This window comes from Labeo rohita, chromosome 25 (genome assembly GCF_022985175.1).
Source record: "Labeo rohita strain BAU-BD-2019 chromosome 25, IGBB_LRoh.1.0, whole genome shotgun sequence".
NCBI classification, from domain to species: Eukaryota; Metazoa; Chordata; class Actinopteri; order Cypriniformes; family Cyprinidae; genus Labeo; species Labeo rohita.
In genome coordinates this window covers 7,504,119-7,524,807 of record NC_066893.1, presented here as the reverse complement: position 1 = coordinate 7,524,807, position 20,689 = coordinate 7,504,119, and the positions used below count along the sequence as shown (strand labels likewise).

At 39.5% G+C, this 20,689-nt stretch overlaps 1 protein-coding gene across 1 annotated transcript in view; it reads left to right on the top strand.

Annotated features, from left to right (window-relative positions):
* lamb4 (laminin, beta 4) overlaps positions 1-20,689 on the top strand; it is a 35,847-nt gene that overhangs the window by 11,071 nt on the left and 4,087 nt on the right. The window contains exons 5-31 of the mRNA XM_051099045.1: positions 3,041-3,176; positions 3,262-3,335; positions 3,405-3,593; positions 3,683-3,746; positions 4,070-4,284; positions 4,855-4,975; positions 5,562-5,750; positions 6,870-7,025; positions 7,195-7,307; positions 8,468-8,547; positions 8,625-8,757; positions 8,858-9,154; positions 9,232-9,417; positions 9,515-9,624; positions 9,853-9,973; positions 10,073-10,250; positions 12,105-12,248; positions 12,344-12,575; positions 12,655-12,812; positions 12,953-13,177; positions 15,064-15,281; positions 15,387-15,483; positions 15,571-15,925; positions 17,259-17,419; positions 17,544-17,743; positions 17,825-18,010; positions 18,199-18,343. Coding sequence (XP_050955002.1) covers positions 3,041-3,176; positions 3,262-3,335; positions 3,405-3,593; positions 3,683-3,746; positions 4,070-4,284; positions 4,855-4,975; positions 5,562-5,750; positions 6,870-7,025; positions 7,195-7,307; positions 8,468-8,547; positions 8,625-8,757; positions 8,858-9,154; positions 9,232-9,417; positions 9,515-9,624; positions 9,853-9,973; positions 10,073-10,250; positions 12,105-12,248; positions 12,344-12,575; positions 12,655-12,812; positions 12,953-13,177; positions 15,064-15,281; positions 15,387-15,483; positions 15,571-15,925; positions 17,259-17,419; positions 17,544-17,743; positions 17,825-18,010; positions 18,199-18,343 — 4,483 coding nt within the window. The remainder of the gene's footprint in view (positions 1-3,040; positions 3,177-3,261; positions 3,336-3,404; positions 3,594-3,682; positions 3,747-4,069; positions 4,285-4,854; positions 4,976-5,561; positions 5,751-6,869; positions 7,026-7,194; positions 7,308-8,467; positions 8,548-8,624; positions 8,758-8,857; positions 9,155-9,231; positions 9,418-9,514; positions 9,625-9,852; positions 9,974-10,072; positions 10,251-12,104; positions 12,249-12,343; positions 12,576-12,654; positions 12,813-12,952; positions 13,178-15,063; positions 15,282-15,386; positions 15,484-15,570; positions 15,926-17,258; positions 17,420-17,543; positions 17,744-17,824; positions 18,011-18,198; positions 18,344-20,689) is intronic.

Sequence of the window (20,689 nt, the reverse complement as noted above, 5' to 3'; positions counted from 1 at the left end):
AACCCAATAAAAGTAGACTCTGTGCACTATATTCCAAGTCTTCTGAAACCATTCGCTGGTTTTGTGTGAAGAACAGACTGAAAAGTCCTTATTCAATGAAAATCTGGCAAGTTCTTGGCAAGTTCATGAGAGAAGTAGTGCTCAATCTGTGAACAAATCATTGTTTTCAGGCCAGAGAAACTATATTAGTTCACTTTCAGAATAAAGATTTTTTTTTTTGAAAAGAAATGAAGGTTTTTGAGGAAGACATTCCAGGATTTTTCTCCATATAGTGGACTTCAATGGAGATCAGTGGGTTAAAGGTCCAAATTGCAGTGCAGAGTCAAAAGGCTCTACACAAACCCAGTCGAGGAATAACGGTCTTATCTAGTGAAACGATTGGTCATTTTCTGAAAAAAATAAATATTTATATACTTTTAACCACAAATGCTCATCTTGCACTAGCTTGACCTCGCACATTATGTAATCATGTTGGAAAAGACACGTGGTCTGTGTACTTTGGTTTGAAAAGCTCTTTCTCATTTTCTCCTCCAACTTCAAAATCATCCGACGTCCTTGTTTTACCTTTTTTTCTAAAGGGTGTTTGACTTTCTTTGCACTTTCGCTTTGTAAACACTTGGGCAGTACTCCGTGAGGTTGAGCTAGTGCAAGATGAACACTTGTGGTAAAAAATGACCAATCGTTTTGCTAGACAAGACTCCTTATTCAATGCTTATTCCTTGGCTGGGATCGTGTACAGCCCTCTGAAACTGCACTGAAACTGCAGTTTGGACCTTGAGCTCATTGAAGTCCACTATATGGAGAAAAGTCCTGGAATGTTTTTCTCAAAAACCTTAATTTCTTTTCAACTGAAGAAAGAAAGACATGCACATCTTGGATGACATGGGGTTGAGTAAATTATCAGGAAATTTTTATTCTGGAAGTGGACTAATCCCTAGTTCCACCAATAAACAACCAAACATCTGGAAATAAAGCAAAACAACAGAGAACAAAACCTATCAAAGTAGTCCTGAGATTGCCATGCTTGCTATTTACAGCTATGATCTGACATTAATTTGATCTCAAAATGCTTATTAGCAAAAGTTCTTACCCCACCACCTGACTTCATGGAGCTCTCACCTAATGAGCTGATGATCTGAATCAGGTGTGTTAAATAAGGAAGACATGCAAAATGTGCAGAGCAGTGGGTCCCCAGGACCAGGATTTAGACCACTTAAGCCGGGCTCACACTAGGATTTTTAGCCCGATTTTGCCCTGATTTCCCCTCTCAAGAATCGGAGCAAAAATCTTGTTGAGCACCTCGATCGGTCCAGATGTTCGTCACGGATTATCTGGTAATGTGAAACGTTCACAGATCGAATTTTGCACCTCCCGATCTGCTCTCACACAAATCGAGGCCGCCCCGATCATATCAAACATGTTTGATATATAGGATTTTAAATTGGGATGATCACAGCTATGATTACGTCAGTACTTTCACAACAGCCAATGCGCGACCGCAAAACAGCTGCTGTACGGTCCATTGGATAGTGAAGATGGAGGAAACTGCTTCTTATGTTTTTGTAGTAACACTGTTTGTATAATATGTTGAAAACATACCACAACAACAAGCTCTGGAGTGAAATCGTCTGTTTTCAACCTACCGGGTGAGTGCGTAAAGCTGCTAGCACGCTAACTAACAATTGTAAACATTAGACGTGAGGCGCTCCCTCCATCATGATAATCTTAATAATATCGTGTAGTGTGTGATGCGCCACAATTTTCAAATCTTGTGTGCATGTTTAAGATTTTAGGGAAGATAATCTGCAAAGATTCTCCTTATGTGTGCACTGCAACCAGATTTCATAATTGCTTGGGATTTTAAAAATCCTGTAGTGTGAGCCCAGCTTTAGTGATTGCTGTCGGGATGTGAAAAGACTTTCAACCGTCATAACAAAAATGTTTTTGAACCAAATCACCTACACTGCCTTTAAAGGAGAAGTTCCAGAACAAAAATTAACATATAATCTACTCACCCCCTTGTCATCCAAGATGTTTTTTGAGGAAAACATTTCAGGATTTTTCTCCATATAGTGGACTTCAATGGTGCTCACGAATTTGAACTTCCAAAATTCAGTTTAAATGCAGATTCAGAGGGTTCTAAATGATCTCAGCTGTGGAAGTAGAGTCTTATCTAGCGAAACGATCGCTGTTATTTTCTAAAAAAATATATATATATATATATATATTTTTTTTTTACAGTTTATATAATTTTTAACCTCAAATACTCATCTTGTCTAACTCTAATTTGTGTAATCCGGGTCAATACAGTTAGAGTATGTTGAAAAACTCCCATTTAATTTTCCATCCAATTCATAATCACCCTGCATTGCTGTTTTACCTTTTTTGTAAAGGGTGTTTGACCCTCCTTGCATGTTCACTTTGTAAACACTGGGTTGGTACTTCTGCAGCAATGGAGAAAATAAAATGGGAGTTTCTCGACATACCCAAACTGTACTGACCCGGATTACACAGAGTTCACATGTGCATCACAGAGCTAGACAGGATGAGCATTTAAGGTTTAAAAGTATATAAATTGTCATTTTTTTCTAAAATAACTGATCATTTTACTAGATAAGACCCTTTTTCCTCAGCTGGGATCATTTAGAGCCCATTGAAGCTGCATTAAAACTGCATTTTGGAAGTTCAAACTCACAGGCACCATGTAAGTCCTCTATATGGGGAAATATTCTGGAAAGTTTTCCTCAAGAAACGTAATTTCTTTACGACTGAAGAAAGACATGAACATCTTGGATGACAAGGGGGTGAGTAAATTACCTGTAAATTTTTGTTCAGGAAGTGAACTTCTCCTTTAAGCAGAAAGTTATGTTGTTGTTTGTGAAATGCACCCCTGAATGAATCTGATCTTGTTCTCGGGTTCAGGTCATTGACCAGCCTAAAAACTGTTAATGGAGTAGAAAACCAATTTTTTTGTTAATCACACTAAAGTTATTACACATTGCCATTTAAAAGACATTATTGCCCTTATCTCAAAACTCAGAATGAGCGCAAGTGCTTCATCTGTGACTCCAGGAGCCCCTACAATCTCCACCATAATTCTAACAGCCACCGCATTGAGAACATCATCACCACCTTCCAACCTGAACGCAAGATGAGTTGGTGGCAGTCGGAGAATGGTGCGTTCCATCTTTGCATGAACTTCATGTATCGTAAAATACTACTGGTATTAAGCATTAATTTCACTTAATTCCAAAATCCCAGGTGTGCATGAAGTCAGCATTCAGTTGGATCTGGAATCAATGTTTCAGTTTAGCCATCTGATATTGACGTTCAAGGTATGTTCAACACTTTCCATATGACAGAGCTAATTGATATTTTATTTGATAAGAAATACTCTTAAACAGAGTTTCCGGCCTGCTGCCATGTTGGTTGAGAGGTCAAAAGACTTCGGGAAAACCTGGAAGGTTTTTCGTTACTTTGCGGAGGACTGCGCCAACTCATTCCCCGGTATCTCTGAGGGGCCAGCAGATAGTCTTGATGACCTTATCTGCGACAGTCGCTACTCTGGGACAGAGCCGTCCACCGATGGAGAGGTATAGTCAGAGCAATCCCAAATTAATCCAACCTCTTCAATTACTTTCAACTACATTTCAAGTTTATTCTTCCTGTGCTTTCCATCCAGGTGGTGTTGAAAGCCCTGGATCCCAGTTTTGACATCCATGATCCATACGACCCTACTGTACAAGGTTCATATCTCGTTTGAAGATGTTTTGTTTGTTTTAGAAATACGACAGTAATAAAAATGTCAAGCCAGGATGATGCCTAAAGGCATGTCCAACAAGCGAAAGGCCTCGATAACTAAATGATGAGCTCACTGTGAGCTAGACGCTTTGAAAAATTCACTGTAAAAATAATTTATGCTGTTCAAACTTGTCATAGTGAGTTCCACTGATTCTTTGAAGGAAAGTTTCTTTTTCAGGAACCAGATCTTAAGTGATGTACTGATACTGATGGCCTATATCATGGCGAATACCAATAAAATCTCTGACTTACTTCTCATGGACTTCAGAGTTGATCACCCTGACGAACCTGCGAGTAAACCTCACCCGTTTGATCACGCTGGGCGATACGTTGCTCACGCGACGGAGGAGGAACCCACAGGATAAATACTATTATGCCCTCTATGAGATGGTGGTTCGAGGGAGCTGTTTCTGCAATGGCCATGCCAGTCAGTGCATTCCTGTGGACGGCACACGTGGAGATACCTTCAGTGAGCCTGGCATGGTGAGCATACTCCTGCAAGAACGAAAATCACATTTGAGACCCATTAAAATCTGAACTGCTTTTCCGAGACAGCATTGAAATTAAATGGAGATTAATGGAGACATTACATTTCTCCTGAGCACGGATAGACTCATAAGTGTCTTATTTACGCTTTCAGAAGAGATCTTAAAAGAATAGTTCTCCCAAAAATGAAAAATTCTGTCATTAGTTAATAACCCTTGTGTCGTTCCAAGTCAGTAAGATCTTCGTTCATCTTCAGAACAGAAATTAAGATATTTTTGATGAACTTCCAGAGCTTCCAACACAAAATTAATATAGTATAGTCACATTCTTTTTTGCTGACACCATTTCTAAAAAAATAAGTATAAATGTATTTAACCTTTATAGGGCAGTTATCAATAATCACTACCTGTCAGGCTTCACTGTAGTGAAAAAAGGTCTTGCTCTGCTTTTATATGAGACTGCTTTTATTCTTAAATTAGTAGCTTAGTTTAAAGAAATTATGCATGCTTTATAATAATTGTCTTTTTTATGATCCTTTGATTTTCACTTCTTCTGTCTTTGCTCAAGGTGCATGGTAGATGTGTTTGCCAACACAACACCGCAGGGTACAACTGTGAGCGCTGTCAAGACTTCTACCATGATGCCCCCTGGAGGCCAGCTGGAAAAACAGACTCGGATGTTTGCAGAAGTATGCGGCACTTAGCCAGACCGTTGATAGTTTACACAAAAATGAAAAATCTGTCATTAATTACTCACTCTCATGTCGTATCAAACATGGAGAACCTTTGTTCATCTTTGGAACACAAATTAAAATATTTTTGATGAAATCTGAGAGCGTTCTGACCCTGGAAAGACAGTAACGCAACTACTACGTTCAAGGCCCAGAAAGGTAGTAAGGGCATTGTTAATATACTCCATGGGACATTAGTGGTTCAACTGTATTTTATGAAGCTACGAGAAACTTTTTGTGCCCAAAGAAAACAAAAACAATAACTTTATTCGACAATTTCTTCTCTTCTGCGTCAGTTGTGGTTTCATAAAAGTATATTCGTAGCGTAATAAAATTCAGGTTGAACCACATGGACTATTTTAACAATGTCCTTACTACCTTTCTGGGCCTTGAATGTGTCAGTTGCATTGCTGTTTATGCAAAGTCAGAAATCTCTCGGATTTCATCAAAAATATCTTAATTTGAGTTCCGAAGATGAACAAAGGTCTTACGGGTTTGGAGCAACATTTGAAGCCCATATGTAACTCTTCCTTTAATGTTTTAGGGTGTAACTGTCATGGTCATTCGGAGAAGTGTCACTTTGACTTAGCACGCTATCTGGCCACTGGTGGGGTTAGTGGTGGTGTGTGTGATGACTGCAGGAACAACCGTGTTGGATCCCAGTGTGAGCTGTGTGGGCCATATTACTACCAGGACCCTCAACGCTCTGTGGACGACCCCAATGCTTGTATACGTGAGTGACCTGGTGAATAATAAAATTCTCTAGACGTACTAAGAAATCATTCTGCTGTATATTTTTATTGTTGTCCTCTAAAATAATCATTCCATTAGGTTCGGTGGAAAGGGTACTTAGATGTTTTTTTTTTATTTACATTTATTCATTTAGCAAATGCTTTTATCCAAAGTGATTTACAAATGAGCAATACAAGTGATTAATCATAAAGAGCCAAATAACAAAGTAAATAACTTTTCAAGATGCAGTTAAGTAGTCCCAGAAGAGATGAGTTTCCAGCTGTCTCTTCAATATAAGCATTAAAGATGAAGGTGGGAAGATCATTCCACCGGAAAGTGACTTTGTCTCTCTGCGATGGTATCACAAGGTGTTGCTTACCCACCAACCTCAGGGTTTTGGAGTGGATGTAAACTTGTAAGAGCAAGTACACTCTAAAAAATGCTGGGTTAAAAACAACCCAACTTGAGTCATTTGGCAACCCGGCGCTGGGTAAATATTGGTCAGAAGACATGCTGGGTTATTTTGAGCCAGCTGGTTGGGTTAACTCTTTTACCAAACATGCTGGGTTGTTTTATATAAGTCAACTATTGTTTAAAAATTATTAAATTGCTGGTTTAAAATGAACTGCAACTGAAAAAACACAGAATTACTAGAGGCAACAGCAATAATCAAAAGATGAACATTTATTATACAAGAACACATGGACAAAATACAAGACAAATTGAATTTATTTGGGCGAATACAGCATAGTTTATAATATTACATACATTTAAACTCCTTTAACAAGCATTTTAGACATAAAAATGTAACATTTAAAAGTAGAATTTTAGAGACAGGCTCAACCCAGCATTAAAAAAATGACCCGGTAAGTTAAGAAGTTACAGAAAAACTACCCAGCACCTGGTTAAAAATATTAAAAATAACTCAATAAAATGACCCAACGGGCTGATCCCAGCATTTGGGTTATTAAAATAACCCAGCATTTTTAGAGTGTAGGAGGGTGTGGGGCCTGTGGTTGATCTGTAAGCAAGAATTAATGTCATTAACTTGATGCTGCAACTGATAGCCAGTGCAGAGAGATAAAGAGAGTGCAGAGAGATTCTGATGTTTCCTATCCAGCTTGCGAATGCAATCCTGATGGCTCAGTGGACCGTGGTCTGTGCGATCCAGTGTCTGGCCAGTGCGTATGTAAACAAAACGTTGAAGGAGAGCGTTGTGACCGCTGCAAGTTTGGGTTCTACGGGTTCAGCTGGGATGATCCTAATGGCTGTCAGTGTAAGTATTTATTTGCCCACAGAATGGGACTCAACTGGTGCATTACATACTCAATAATGTTTGAAAGTGAGTTTGAATATCTAAATGTTTTTGCTTTGACCTATTTGCAGAAGGTATGCATCTGCTTAAAAAAATTTTATCTAATGCTTCTTCTCTTATACATGTTCAGTGTGTAGGTGTAATTTTATGGGAACTATAAGCACTGGCAACCCTTGTGATCAGACAACGGGAACATGCATCTGCGAGCCATTTGCTTTTGGCCCACAGTGTGACCAGTGTCTGGTGAGATTAGACCACAGTATATAAACTTCATGAAACAGTTTACCTAAAAATTAATTTCTGTCATTAATTACTTTGTGTCGTTCCAAACCTGTAAGACCTTCGTTCATCTTCAGAGTGCAAATTAAGATATTTTTGATGAAATCCGAGAGCTTTCTGACCCTGCATAGACAGCAATGCAACTGACACGTTCAAGGCCCAGAAAGGTAGTAAGGACGTTACAACCTTTCAGTGGTTCAACCATAGTGTTATGACGCTATAAGAATACTTTTGGTGTGCAAAGAAAGCAAACATATCAACTTTATTCAACAATTTCCTCTCTTCCGTGTCAGTGCTTGACGCACTTTCACAAGAATACCATGGAATTGTTAAATAAAGTCATTATTTTTGTTTTTGTCTTTGCATACAAAAAGTATTCTCGTAGCTTCATAGAATTAAGGTTGAACCACTAATGTAACATTAACTATTTTAACAGTGTCTTTACTACCTTTCTGGGCCTTGAACGTGGTAGTTGCATTGCTGTCTATGCAGGGTCAGAAAGCTCTCAGATTTCATCAAAAATATCTAATTTGCGTTCCAAAGATGAACGAAGGTCTTACAGGTTTGAAACGGCATGAAGCTGAGTAACTAATGACAGAATTTTCATTTGTGACAGCGGACCACAAAACCAGTCATAAGGGTCTATGTTTTGAAAATGAGATTTATACATCACCTAAAAGCTGAATAAATAAGCTATGATGAACATTGATGTTTGGTTTGTTAGGACAGGACAATATTTGGCCAGGATACAACTATTTGAAAATCTGGAATCTGAGCGAGCAAAAAAAATCAAAATATTGAGAAAATCGCCTTTAAAGTTGTCCAAATGAATTTCTTAGCAATGCATATTACTAATCAAAAATTAAGGTTGTGATATATTTACAGTAGGAAATTTACAAAATATGTTCATGAAACATGATCTTTACTTAATATCTTAATGATTTTTGGCATAAAAGAAAAATCAACCATATTTGACCCATATTTTTTGCTATTGCAACAAATATACCTGTGCTACTTACGACTGGTTTTGTGGTCCAGATTGACATTTTTAGATGAACTAACCCTTTAAATAGTCATTTATGATTGGAAATGTTAATATTCTACTATGTTGTCCAATTTTCCAGCCAGGTTACTGGGGTCTGGGAAACACAGTCTATGGCTGCTTACCCTGCGACTGTGACATTGGAGGCGCATTGAGAACTAAGTATGATACTACAGTTTCTTTTCTAGAGCAAACCACTGATTAATTGTTTACAAGTCTGTATGTGCATATTCACACAGATGTTCCTCAGTGGATGGCCAATGTGAATGCAGGCCTAACATGGTAGGCCACAAATGTAGTGAGCCGGCCCCTGGATATTTCCTGGCTCCACTTGATTTCTATATCTATGAGGCTGAACATGCAGCACCTCTGGTGAGAAACTGGGACTGTCCTGATATGATTGCACTACATTATATTCTTAATAATTCATAAGAATGAAGAGACACTCATGACCATCATTTTGCTTCCACAGGTGGAAATCTCTCCATTTATACAAGCCCCTCCATTGGTGTACCCCCTAGAACAGATACCTGTACGACCAACCAAGCTCCCTCTCTGTCCCTTTGTTTCGAAACCCTCCCCAGTACCTTATAAACAAACCGAACCCCCAGTGGTGAAGCCATCTCCAACCCCATACAACCCCCATGTCACACTACCCATCTGTGAGCACTACTACAGACAGAGGGGTTATGACTTCAAGATCAGTAATGGCAGGGTTGTGGTGGTCAAACGTGAGAAACGAAGAACTCGAAGACGAAGACAAGGCCAGGTAAAGCTTGAACTGTTACATAAACATCCTGTCCAAGTTATATTGCTATTTATATTGTCTTGGTTGATTCTGTGCAGAGGACAATCCCCTTTGAACCAGGCTCACCTCTTCAGATCATCCTGCGACAGCATGCACCAAATCAACCCATCACTTGGACTGGACCGGGTTTTGTGCGAGTTCAGGATGGGGCTGGACTTAGGTTTAATGTCAGCAATATACCAGCTACTCTTGACTACTATGTAGTTGTCCGCTATGAACCAGAGGTTGGCCAGTCTTTTCATTCAATATTTGAATGTGAATGTTTGTTTGAAATGTTTTGGTCGACTTCACATTTATGTATTCTAAATGTTGTCTTTGCAGTCCACCGATGATTGGACAGCTATCGTGAATGTTGTATCATTTGGATCAAGAGATAGACATTGTCCATATGACCCGTCTGACAAAATGTTTACTCTTCCAGGCTCTGGAAGGTGAGATTTCTGTAGGGTATATTTTGCATTTAACAGCTTTTCACCGTGTGCTAATTTAGTAAAGGAGAAAAGTTGAAAATTCTGGCATTGTTTACTTATGCTCATGCTCTTCCAAACATGTAAGATCATCTTTTCTCTGCAGAATAGAAAAAGTGAAAAATGTAGGGTCAAATTTTGTTTTGGACCCCATTAACCTCATCTAACTACATTTTAACTCTTCACATACAGGACAGCCACTCTGGATCTTCCAGTATGCCTCAGTGATGGTAATAAATACCATCTGGATGTCACTTTTAGAAAGAATCCCAGTGCCGACCCTCAGACCAGCTCATACATCTTGATTGACTCTGTAAGATTTCAACCATCATCTTTTTACAAGGAAAGATGAAATTGAAAATTAGCTACCTTTTGTTTAGTGTATTTATTTACCCATATTCACTTTCCATAGCTGGGCCTCATTCCCAAAGTGGACACCCTGTCAAACTTCTGCTCGCAGTCATATCTAGCACAGTTACAGCAATACAGCTGTATTGAGTTGGGCGCACAGGCAGGACAGCACATCCTTCCTGAAGTATGTGAAAAGCTTATTGGAAGTATGTCAGCTTTCATTCACAACGGTGCACTGTGTGAGTATCATCTAAATTTAAATGACATATACACAGATCAGGGATAACATTATGACCACTGACAGGTGAAGTGAATAACACTGATTATCTCTTCATCACAGCACCTGTTAGTGGGTGGGATATAGTAGGCAGCAAGTGAACATTTTGGCCCTGTCCCAAATGGCACCCTAAACCAGTGGTTTTCAATCATGCTCCTGAGGACCCACTGCTCTGCACATTTTGTATGTCTCCCTTATCTGACACACTCAGTTCAGTACATGGATATCTCTCCTAACGAGCTGATGATCTGAATCAGGTGTGTTAAATAAGGAAGACACACAAAATGTACAGGGCAGTGGGTCCCCAGGACCAGGATTGAAAACCACTGCCCTAAACCCTCGCGGTCTTCCTCTTAGTCCGCACTTAATGTCCGCACGTAATGTCACTTTGACTGTCGGGTAGAAGCTCGCACCAGTGCAGGCTTGGCAGAAGTGCATATTGAGGGTGCATAATGGTTGCAAAGGGGGAGCTCACGAGCACTCTGCTGAATGCTAAAATGACGAATAGGACATCCTGTGGTCTTGTGGACTTAACGGAAATGCGCATGCGGCACCCCTTGGAAGTCCGCAAGACCGCAAGTGCACGTGAAGTGTTCCATTTGGGACAGGGCCTTTGTCCTCAAAGTTGATGTGTTACAAGCAGGAAAAATGTGCAAGCGTAAAGATTTGAACAAGCTTGACAAGGGCCAAATTGTGATGGCTGACGACTGGGTCAGAGCATCTTCAAAACTGCAGCTCTTGTAGGATGTTCCCGTGGTCAGTGGTCAGTATCTATCAAAAGTGGTTTAAGGAAGGAACAGTGGTGAACCGGCGACAGGGTCATGGGCGGCAAAGCCTTATTGATGCATGTGGGGAACGAAGGCTGGCTTCTGTGGTCCGATGCAACTAATGAGCTACTGTAGCTCAAATTCCTCAAGAAGTTAATGTTGTTTCTGATGGAAAGGTGTCAGAATACACAGTGCATTGTAGTATGCTGACCCTTGTCCATGCCCAAAAGTGCCAACAGTGGGCACATGAGCATCAGAACTGGACCACAGAACAATGGAAGAAGGTGGCCTGGTCTAATGAATCATGTTTTCTTTTCCGGGTTGCATGTGCATTGCTTACCTGGGGAACACATGGCACCAGGATGCACTATGGGAAGAAGGCAAGCCGGCACAGGCAGTGTGATGCTTTGGGCAATGTTCTGCTGGGATGGGGCTGGACTTAATGGATTTAATGTCAGCAATATACCAGCTACTCATGACTACTATGTAGTTGTCCGCTATGAACCAGAGGTTGGCCAGTCTTTTTGCACCCTGTCATCCTTGTGGATGTTAGTTCGACACATACCCCCTACCTAACCTTTGTTGCAGACCATGTACATCCTTTTATGGAAACGGTATTCCCTGGCGGCTGTAGCCTCTTTCAGCAGGATAATGCACCCTGCCACAAAGCAAAAATGGTTCAGGAATGGTTTGAGAAGCACAATGAGGTTGAGGTGTTGACTTGGCCTCCAAATTCCCCATATCTCAATCCAATCGAGCATCTGTGGGATGTGCTGAACGAACAAATCAGATCCATCGAGGCCCCACCTTGCAACTTACAGGATTTAAAGGATCTGCTACTAACATCTTGGTGCCAGATAGCACAGTACCCCTTCAGAGGTCTAGTGGAGTCCATGCCTCAGGGCAGTTTTGATAGCAAAAGGGGGACTAACACAATATTAGGAAGGTGGTCATAATGTTATGCCTGATCGGTGTATACACATGGATTTAATTCCATTGCTCCATTGCCATTGGTCTGAATACTTTGTGTATCTGTGTTAATCAAACAGCTTGCAGCTGTCATCGTGTTGGAGCGTATGGCTCATCTTGCAGTAAATTCGGTGGACAGTGTCAATGCAAACCCAACGTTATTGGCCGTTGCTGTGATTCCTGTGCTTCTCTGACATATGGGCTTGGACCCAATGGCTGCTCGCGTAAGCCCTATTCTCATATTCTGAATATTTTTAGAACATTGGTGTAAAATAAATTCTTTATCTTGGACATATTATTTGTCACTGACCCCCTCTAGAATGTAACTGTGATCCGTCCGGCTCTACCGCTGAGCTGTGTGACCAGACAACTGGTCAGTGCTCATGTCGGGAAGGAGTAACTGGTCGTCAATGTGATAAATGTTATCCTGGTTACTACGGGTTTCCCCTGTGCAGACGTTGCCAATGCAACGGGTTGGCTGACATCTGTGACCCCGTAACTGGAAACTGTTTGGACTGCAGGGAACACTCCATGGGACTCCACTGTGAAAGGCAAGAGATCAAATAGTGAAATTGCGAGGTTTAAGCAAAGTAAATGAATTCCTGGAATTAAGATCATTTTCTGTTCTAGGTGTAAGGATGGTTATGTTGGTGACCCTGTCTCAGGGCAGCCATGTGAGCCATGCTTATGTCCAGATGCGAATGGAAGTGGGCGTTTCTTTGCCATTTCCTGCAATAAGGATCCATACTCTGGAGCTCCATACTGTGAATGTCTGCCTGGACATACAGGTACTTGTTCACTACTTCTTACACAGGCCATCAAAGAGTCTTCCAGTTACCTCTTTGATGCAACACACAGTAAGAGACGTAAAGATACAATACACCTAAAAAAATCACACCTATTATAAATATTACCCTTGTTCTTGCAGGCCTACACTGTGACTCCTGTGCTCCTGGTTATTATGGTGACCTAAGGTTGCCAGACAGCCGATGTGAAGAATGTTGTTGCAACAATAACATCGATCCTCGTGATGGTGAGGCATGCGATGCTGTAACTGGTGAATGTTTGCGCTGCTTACACAACACAGAGGGGCCGCGCTGTCAGAGCTGCAAACGTGGATACTATGGCAATGCTTTCGCTCAAGACTGCAAAGGTACAGGTTTAAAAGGATATTTTTTTCTCTAATATAGTTAATGTGGCCCAAATATCAACCAAGGAGAATTTTACTTGTTTCACGAATTCACACTTACATATAATGAATAGATTTATGCAATAGAAGTTTATGCGAATTCAGCGTGCTGTCTGAGGGGAAGGCTCGAAGCTCTGAATTTTGGCCCGAACCCAGAGTACCCATGTACCAAAAAGCATGCAGAAATTTCCTCTCCCATCAGCGCTGTTTTTGAATTGCGCTCTTGCACTAATTTGCTGTTTTGACAACCTGGCCCTTAGTCAGATTTTCATGCTCTTTCAGTCACGTAAACTGTGCTTTCAAATTCCATCTCCGTTATCACAAAACCCAAGACAAACAGCAAAAACAGCTCCAATCTCTGTGCCCTCGATTCACTGGTTGTTGATGTTTGTGTATGTCGTGAATAAAGATGCAACCAGAAAAACGGCCTGAAGGGAAACTGGTTCTCTAAGAACCACCCTGCTGGCTAGTTCCTAGAACTAAGAAAATCGAAAGATAACTACAGAAAACTAAGAGAAAACTGTTAAAGGAGAACTCCACTTCCAGAACAACAATTTACAGATAATGTACTCACCCCCTTGTAATCCAAGATGTTCATGTCTTTCTTTTTTCAGTCATAAAGAAATTGTGTATTTTGAGTTAAACATTTCAGGATTTTTCTCCATATAATGGACTGCTATGGTGCTCCGAGTTTGAACTTCCAAAATATACTTTAAATGCGGCTTCAAACGATCCCAAATGCGGTTGTAAACAATCTCAGCTGAGGAAGAAGGGTCTTATCTAGCGAAATGATCGGTTATTTTCATTAATGGCAAATGCTCATCTTGTTTTGCTCTCCCTGAACTTGTGTATTCTGGTTCAAGACAGTTAGGGTATGTCGAAAAACTCCAATTGTATTTTCTCTCTCAACTTCAAAAATCATTTCAAAATCGTCCTACATCGCTGCAGAAGTACCGACCCAGTCTTTGTAAAGTGAACATGCAAAGAAGATCAAACACCCTTAACAAAAAAGGTAAAACAGCGATATAGGGCAATTTTGAAGTTGAGGGAGAACATGAGATGGGAGTTTTTCGACGTACCCTAATTATCATGACCCGGAAAAAAAACAAAGGTTGGGAAGAGCAAGACAAGATGAGTGTTTGACATTAAAAAGTATATAAATTGTATTATTTTTATGAAAATAACCGATCGTTTCACTAAATAAGACCCTTCTTCCTCGGCTGGGATCATTTACAGCCGCATCTGGGATCGTTTGAAGCCGCATTTAAACTATATTTTGGAAGTTCAAACCCGGGGCACCATATCAGTCCATTATATGGAGAAAAATCCTGAAATCTTTTCCTTATAAAACATAATTTCTTTATGACTGAATAAAAAAAGACATGAACATCTTGGATGACAAGGGAGTGAGTACATTATCTGTAAATTGTTGTTCTGGAAGTGGACTTCTCCTTTAATGTGGCCCAGAATAAAGTTTAATATTAAAGTCATAATCAAACAGAGTCCAAGTGATTATCGAAAAAATTGGACTTGTATGGCGGGCAATCTTTTGGTTGTTAATTGGTTGGCTTAGGTTGAGCTGTGGGTGTTGCATTCAATAATGAATGTAAGCATGCAGTTGATTGGGAAGAGATGAGGTTTAAGTGGATTAAATGACTAGCTTATGTCACCAGATAGAAGTCTGTCATTTTCACTGTAGATCCAGTATGACACTTTGATGAAACATTAGAAGGTCAAAAAGAAGAAACTTATATGAATAGAGTTTTTATTTGCCTTCATTATGTTTTTATTTGCCCTTGTGAACAGTGTCTTCATAAACAACATATGTCTTGTTTTTAATGTATTTTTAGAGTGCTCTTGTGACCGGAGGGGCACAGATGACACAAAGTGTCCAGCTGGAAGTCCCTGCTTCTGTGACCAGGAAACTGGCCAGTGCCCGTGTCGCACAGGTGTCAAGGGAACCCTCTGTAATGAGTGTGAGGATGGATACTGGAACCTGGATGGAGAATCTGGGTGCCAGCTCTGTAACTGTGACCCAGAACATGCTCTCAACTACATCTGTGACAAGGTTAGTATCTTGTGTTTACATAATCATTCATACAACAAATTCTCTTAAGAAGAGGTGTCTCATCATGTTTTTTGGAGTTCACACTTTCACTTTATGTCCTTCCAGATCACAGGCCAGTGTTTGTGCCAGCCAGAGTATGGAGGCAGAAAATGTGACGAGTGTGGGCCGAATCACTTTGGAAACCCCGATATACAGTGCATGTGTAAGCTATTGATAAACGCAGTGTCTCATTCCCTTCCAAGTCACTGTCTGCTGACTAAAATAAAATGATCTAATTTTTTTTATTTAGCTTGTGACTGTAACTTGGAGGGCACCATTTATCCAGCTTGTGACCCTTACACTGGTGAGTGTTTGTGTAAGCCAGGGGTGACGGGCCTTTTCTGTGACGACTGCGCCCCGGGCCATGAAACAAACTTTCCTGCCTGTGAACCCTGCCATGACTGCTACCACCTCTGGCAGAAAATTGTCTCAGATGTTAGACTAGCTATTGAGAGGACAGAAACTATGATGCCGTGTCCTGAAGACGATCGGCCTATATCAGAACTACAACACTTAAAGACTTTGTTGGAGAAGCTGCAGAGTCTGGCTAACTTGACCGCCAAGGATGAGCTTGAGAAGCTAAAGGAGCTCTTGGCACGTATTAGGTAATATAATTTTACACAATTTAATTGATATACTACAATATTTCTGGGTTAATCACACAATGCTCATTTTTATTCCAAATCTATTAATTCTTTTCAAATATATTCTTAAAGAAGAAGTCCACTTCCAGAACAAAAACGTACAGATTATGTACTCACCCCCTTGTCCATCCAAGATGTTTAAATCTTTCTTTCTTCAGTCATAAACAAACTGTTTTTTGAGGAAAACATTTCAGAATTTTTCTCCATATAATGGACTTCTATGGTGCCCCAAGTTTGAACTTCCAAAATGCAGTTTAAATGCAGCTTCAAATGATCCCAAATGCGGCTTTAAATGATCCCAGACAAGGAAGAACGGTCTTATCTAGCAAAACAATCGGTTATTTAAAAAAAAAAATACAATTTATATACTTTTTAACCTCGAACGCTCATCTTGTCTTGCTCTGCCTGAACTCTGTTTTTCCTTGTTCACGACAGTTAGGGTATGTCGAAAAACTCCCATCTCATCTTCAAATTCCTACATCGTTGTTTTACCTTTTTTGTTAAGGGTGTTTGATCTTCTTTGCACATTCACTCTGCAAACACTGGGTCGGTACATCTGCAGCGATGTAGGATGATTTTTAAATGATTTTTGAAGTTGAGGGAGAAAATGAGATGGGATTTTTTCGACCTACACTAACTGTTTTGAACCAGAGATGCACAGACTACTCAAGCACATCGCAGAGAGAGAAGAAGAGCATCTGAGGTTAATAAAGTATATAAATTGTATTTTTTTTTTTTTAAATAACCAATTGTTTCGCTAGATAAGATGCTTCTTCCTCGGCTGGGATTGTTTACAGCCACATTTGGGATCATTTGAAGTTGCATTTAAACTGCATTTTGGAAGTTGTTACTTCTGCAGCGATGTAGGATGATTTTGAAATGATTTTTGAAGTTGAAAGAGAAAATACGATTGGAGTTTTCGACGTACCCTAACTGTCTTGAACCAGAATACACAGAGCTCTGGAAGAGCAAAACAAGATGAGCATTTGCAATAGCTAGATAAGACCCTTCTTCCTCAGCTAAGATTGTTTACAACTGCATTTGGGATCGTTTGAAGTCGCATTTAAACTATATTTTAGAAGTTCAAACTCGGGGGACCATAGAAGTCCACTATATGGAGAAAAATCCTGAAATGCTTTCCTCAGAATAATTTCTTTACAACTGAAGAACGAAAGACATGAACATCTTGGATGACAAGGGGGTGAGCACATTATCTGTAAATTTTTGTTCTGGAAGTGGACTTCTCCTTTGAAATTTTATCTTATAATTTAATTTCTTTCTACTCACTCCTCAGGAATGAAACGGAGACTATTGACCCAAACATAATCATTATTGATCCAACTGTACTGCTCAACACTGACATCGACAATATCCATCTTGAGTTCAATAGACTGTTGAAGAATCTCAGGGAGAAGACAAACGAGATTCCAGTGACAGACTCAAAAGCTATTAATGGTTTGTAAATGAAAAGTGTTTATCTCAATGATTACCAACACAAAAAGTTGCAGAATCACAGTCATTTGTGAACAATATCATTATAATATTGAGCTACTATGCAACTATTGTGTGTCATTTCTAGATATTTTGAATAAGATCAAAAAGCTCTATGACGAATTCACTGACAGTGAGAAGAAAGTGGAAGCAGCTAAAAAGGTCCAAGAAGCCTCCAGGAAGACAAGAGAGAATGCTACACTGGAACTTGCAAAGTGTCGCATAGGAGAAATGGATAAGCTGGAGAGGAAAGTAAAAGCTCTGAGTGTTGCCAACCTCAACGAAAAGGTGAATGAACAGTAAAGCTAGGTTTTTGCAGTTGGAAGAAGGAATATATGTGCATTGCAGTGACAAATCTTTCTGTCGTAGGTCTGTGGGGCTCCAGGCGATGCAGAATGTGAGAAGGCAAAATGTGGTGGAGCTTCATGTGGGAAATGTGGGGGGCCGGCCTGTACAGGGAGTTTACCCATCAGCCTCGAAGCCTTCAAACTGGCAGATATGACTGAGAAGAACATAACTGATCTGCGCAATAAACTCAAGGAAGCTGATGCTAAGGCATGTTAAAAACATACCAGTACCTTTCTACTTTATCATTTTAATGCATATACTTTATAGCAGATATTGCTTTGTGATTCAAAGTGTCTATATTGGGGTCATTTTTCAGAAGCCACAACAGCTTTACTATAATTTTATCTTTTACATGTAAAAGTTAAGCCTTGTTCTGTTTTCTTTTCTACTTACAGCTCATGAGCACCTCAAAAATGACTAATTCAATCAAAGATCAAGCTGAGGACCTGATGAATAAAATGAACCAGACTAAGACCAAATATGAGAAGGAAAAGATTGACACCAAGAACCTCATAGAGAAGCTCAAGAACTACTTGAGAGGTACTGCATGTAACAAATCAGTTTCTAGCTTCTGGTAAAGCTTGCCTGGTCTTTGATCATATCCAGTCAGAAAAAAAAATGGATAGTCATTTCGTTCGGTTCACCTCAGGTCACTCCCAGGCAAATCAGTAGTAGTGTTTTCATTTTGGGAAGCACAAAATCAAAGGCACAAGCTTCTCTTTTTCATACAACAAAAGTAGACAGTGACTAGTGTCAATGACAAATGTACCATAAAAGTAGTTCTCGAGCATGTGAATTGAGGAACAGATTGAAATTTGAAGTTGTTATTTGCAGTAATCCTGCCGTCAGCTATAGCTCTCAAATCCTATTCACGCTTGTGCTAACCTTGTGTTTCACAAAACATCTTTTCCTGTGAAAAACATCACACTGTGAAAAAAGCTGCCCAACCAATAAGACTTGTAGTTTTGATCACATGCCCAAAGCCCCTGCTGTTACATATTCTACAGCTTGGTGACACTAGTGATGGGTGAAAAGAACCTTTTTGAAGCTTTGAATCAATTGAACCAATTGTTTCGCAACATGACTCATTTTGATTTGCTCAAAACACCACACACTGGTGACACCTGCTGGTCAAAACTGTGTAAATGCAACAAAAACTCATGCCAAAACATGCTAAAAAACAGCTTTTACAAACCCAATGCAAATGTTTTCTTGAATTTAACTGCAATTAATTAAAATACCATTAAATATAAAGTGTCTGTATAGTATGTGGTTTTTTTTAAATAATTATGACTGAATTGCACAGCTTGTTTTGTTTGTTTTATAGAGAGCTCATCTAAACAAGTCAGGAAGAGACTATTAACTACTACTCATCCTTTTATTTACATAAACGTCTAATTAAAAATGTCTACAAATCAATAAAACTGATCAGGTAAAAATCCATAGACGCTGGTTCAGTGGTTCGCCACTGGGGGTGATCTCAATAAACTCGCATGATTCATGGGTTCACAGAGATTGCCCCCCAAGGGCAAACCGTTGAAATTTCTAAATGTTTCGGAACACTCATGACTAGGAGTTAACAGTTCACGAATTTGTACTGAAAATTTTCCGGTGTGGGACTTTTATAATAAATGTCGTTTTGACAGTCTTAGATGTGGCAGGGATCGTAAAATTTTAAAATCCCTAGTAGCCGGGGAGGTACTTCTCAGATTTTGGTAGTCTGAAAATTAATTTAACTAGCCCAATTAAAAAAAGACATTTTATTTTAAATATACGCAATAGAAATTTTATAATTTATAAGTTAATGTAAAAACTGCATGTTTGCACACGTCTTTTTTAAATGTTGTGTGTTGATTATTGTATTTAAAAATAAATAGTAATTAAATTTAAGATGTTGCAACCTTATAGTAGTCTCAGCCTCAGACGTCACACATACGGAACACTGGCTAATGTCCACTTGGCGTGACCGCAAACTCCCTCATCAAAGAAGAAAGCTGTCGTGTTTACAACTGTGACAATGAGTGCTCATAAGTACCAACTAAACTCTGGATTTTCAGAAGTACGTGAAATACTTAAATTTCATGGCATACAATCTTTAAAATATGTCCAAGAGTTTTACACACAACGGTCTGTTATTGTTGTGTTATTGTTGTATAGTTGCATTTCCACGCCCCTAAACATGACGCGCCACAAAACGAAACTTGATTGGTTGCTTTACCTGTCAGTCAAATGGCCTTTTGGGCAGGTCTTGACCATTCAAAGCAGACAAAGTTCCCAGACCTTCAGCCGTCAGTCTGAAGGCTACGCGAGACTAATTTTAATTCTAACTGTATTTAAAGAAAGAGCAACTTGTTCACTAAACCGTTTAATTAAAAAAAAAAAAAATTTTGGTTGCACTGAAATCATACCGAACTGTGACGTCAAAACCGAGGTAAATACCGAACCGTCATATTTGTGTACCGTTACACCCCTACTCATGACGTAATGAAGCATCATTTACTGAAATCACCTGACTTTAGCAGTTTGATATGTACTCCGAACCATTAAAGGAGCTTCATTAAAGGAGAAGTTCACTTCCAGAACATCAATTTACAGATAATATACTCACCCCTCTTGTCATCCAATATGTTCATATCTTTCTTTCTTCAGTCGTAAAGAAATTATGTTTTTGACGGAAACATTTCAGCATTTTTCTCCATATAATGGAGAATGATGCATTGCCCTGATTTTGAACTTCCAAAATGCAGTTTAAATGCAGCTTCAAACGATCCCAAATGCGGTTGTAAACGATCCCAGCAAAGGAAGAAGGGTCTTATCTAGCAAAACAATTGGTTAGTTTCATTAAAAACATACTATTTTTAATCTCAAACGCTCATCTTGTCTTTC